A 1,776-nucleotide genomic window follows, 5' to 3' on the forward strand; every position below is an offset into this window, starting at 1 on the left:
GGCCGCGAGTAACTGAAAGCAAGGCTCAGGGGTGGCTTTGTGCCCAGCATGAACAAAGGCAGGCGACTGGGTTTTCATGAGCTGGCCATCACACAACATGACTTGCACCATGTGCCGTACCCTAACATATGTGTGTGTACGACAGGCAACCCAGCTCCTGTTCAGGGGCTCGGCTGTCACCCTGGCACCTGTACAAACCCGTGGCTTGCAGCCTGACATGTCCACTTACCTGCTGCAGCCCGCTGCCTGACACCAGCGCCATCCCTGGCTGCAGCAGCTGCATTGCCCCTGGCTGCCCATCCTGTTCCCCTGCTTCAGCGCCTTCGGCAGCCATGGCGGTTTCCACCTCAGCTGTGGCGGCACCCATCTCCGTGTTGGGCTGGATAGGCAGGGCTAGTAATAGGAATCAAAGGGGATAACTGAGTTGTGTTCAGCCCACAAAGATTAGCTGGGAACAAGGCGCTAACTTCAGACAACGCAAGATCGCCAGATAACTGTGCAAGCAAGCGCAAGTCAGAACGTCGTTTGTTGGGGAATAGGGACATCAAAAATAACAATATACAATACATTTGGACCCAGTTTAATAAGGAAGGAAATCAGAGAACACAGCGTTACTGGCACATCGGGCGTCAGTAACAGCAAAGAGATGGCCGAGCGGGATGAAGTGCACGGCGGAGTTGGAGGAGGTCCGGAGGAGAATGAAGTAATGGCTATGATGAAGGCGATAAGAATGGCACGCGATGGAAACACCCAGAAGGGGATGATGCGGTGATCAACGGACTCCGCGCCTTATCCCACGTTGTCTGAAAGCAGGCACAGCCAGCTGCAACTAGGCCTACCCAGTTGTGTGTAAGAGGGAAAGGGGTGTCCCTAAACCGGCCGCAAAGGGTTGACAACTACGCATGTTTTGCTGGGGAATGGGGTGATCCGGCTACGAGGGGATGGCGCCGCGGCGGAGAGGTCATTGCTTTGAGGTTTAGCTCAGCATGGTTTATTACCACCGCGGGTTAATGCCAGGTGACCAGCTGGAGCCCACTGAAGCACCCGGACCGCCTTGCGCTCATCGGGTAGCAACTAGACTCTGGAAGTCTGCCCAATAACGAGTGCCCACGGCCGGTAGGCTTTACCCGGGTGATGCTCTCAGGGAGAGAAGCATCCTGGTTGCGTTGTGCTGCTCCGAAAGGCCAGCCCCAGGGGGTGCGTGGTAAAGCACCCAGGCTGAGTGGCCTTGGGCCGGTAGGCTTAGATATGTTTAGCTGGAAGGCCAGCACCAGGGCTGGGTTGCCTTAGGCCAGTAGCATAGGAAGAGTTTATCCAGAAGGCCAGCCCCAGGGGGTATGCTCTCGTGTGGTGAAGCACCCAGGCTGAGTTGCCTTAGGCCGGTAGACTGGGTCGCGTTTATCCGGAAGGCAAGCCCCGGGGGTTATGCTCTCGCGTGGTGAAGCACCCAGGCTGAGTTGCCTTAGGCCAGTAGACTGGGTCGTGTTTATCCAGAAGGCCAGCTCCAGGGGGTATGCTCTCGTGTTGTAGCAGGCTACATTTCCCTTAGAATATTTTAACGATTACTTTTAACAATAACTGTTAATTTGTTAAATGATCTGACTCAAGTTTCGTACATGTTCCGAGTTTCGTCACATGTCACGAACTGGGCAGCTGTTAGTAAGCGAATCTAACGGGCTGGGGCCCCGGGCCCCACCAACATTATCCTAGTACGGCAAGGTCCGTAGTAGAGATTATCCGGCAGGTAGGCCGAGATATAAGCTACCCGGGCGGGGT

The 1,776-nt window shown here is 55.3% G+C and overlaps 1 protein-coding gene across 1 annotated transcript in view; it reads right to left on the reverse strand.

Annotated features, from left to right (window-relative positions):
- The window catches only part of VOLCADRAFT_100479 (uncharacterized protein), a gene marked incomplete at both ends in the record, with an annotated part of 1,982 nt that extends 1,648 nt beyond the window's left edge, over positions 1 to 334 (reverse strand). Inside the window, one exon of the mRNA XM_002959044.1 lies at positions 230 to 334. Coding sequence (XP_002959090.1) covers positions 230 to 334 — 105 coding nt within the window. The remainder of the gene's footprint in view (positions 1 to 229) is intronic.
- Between the last annotated feature and the right edge of the window lie 1,442 nt (positions 335 to 1,776).

The sequence above is a fragment of the Volvox carteri genome (assembly GCF_000143455.1).
Source record: "Volvox carteri f. nagariensis unplaced genomic scaffold VOLCAscaffold_120, whole genome shotgun sequence".
In the NCBI taxonomy this organism is placed as follows: domain Eukaryota; kingdom Viridiplantae; phylum Chlorophyta; class Chlorophyceae; order Chlamydomonadales; family Volvocaceae; genus Volvox; species Volvox carteri.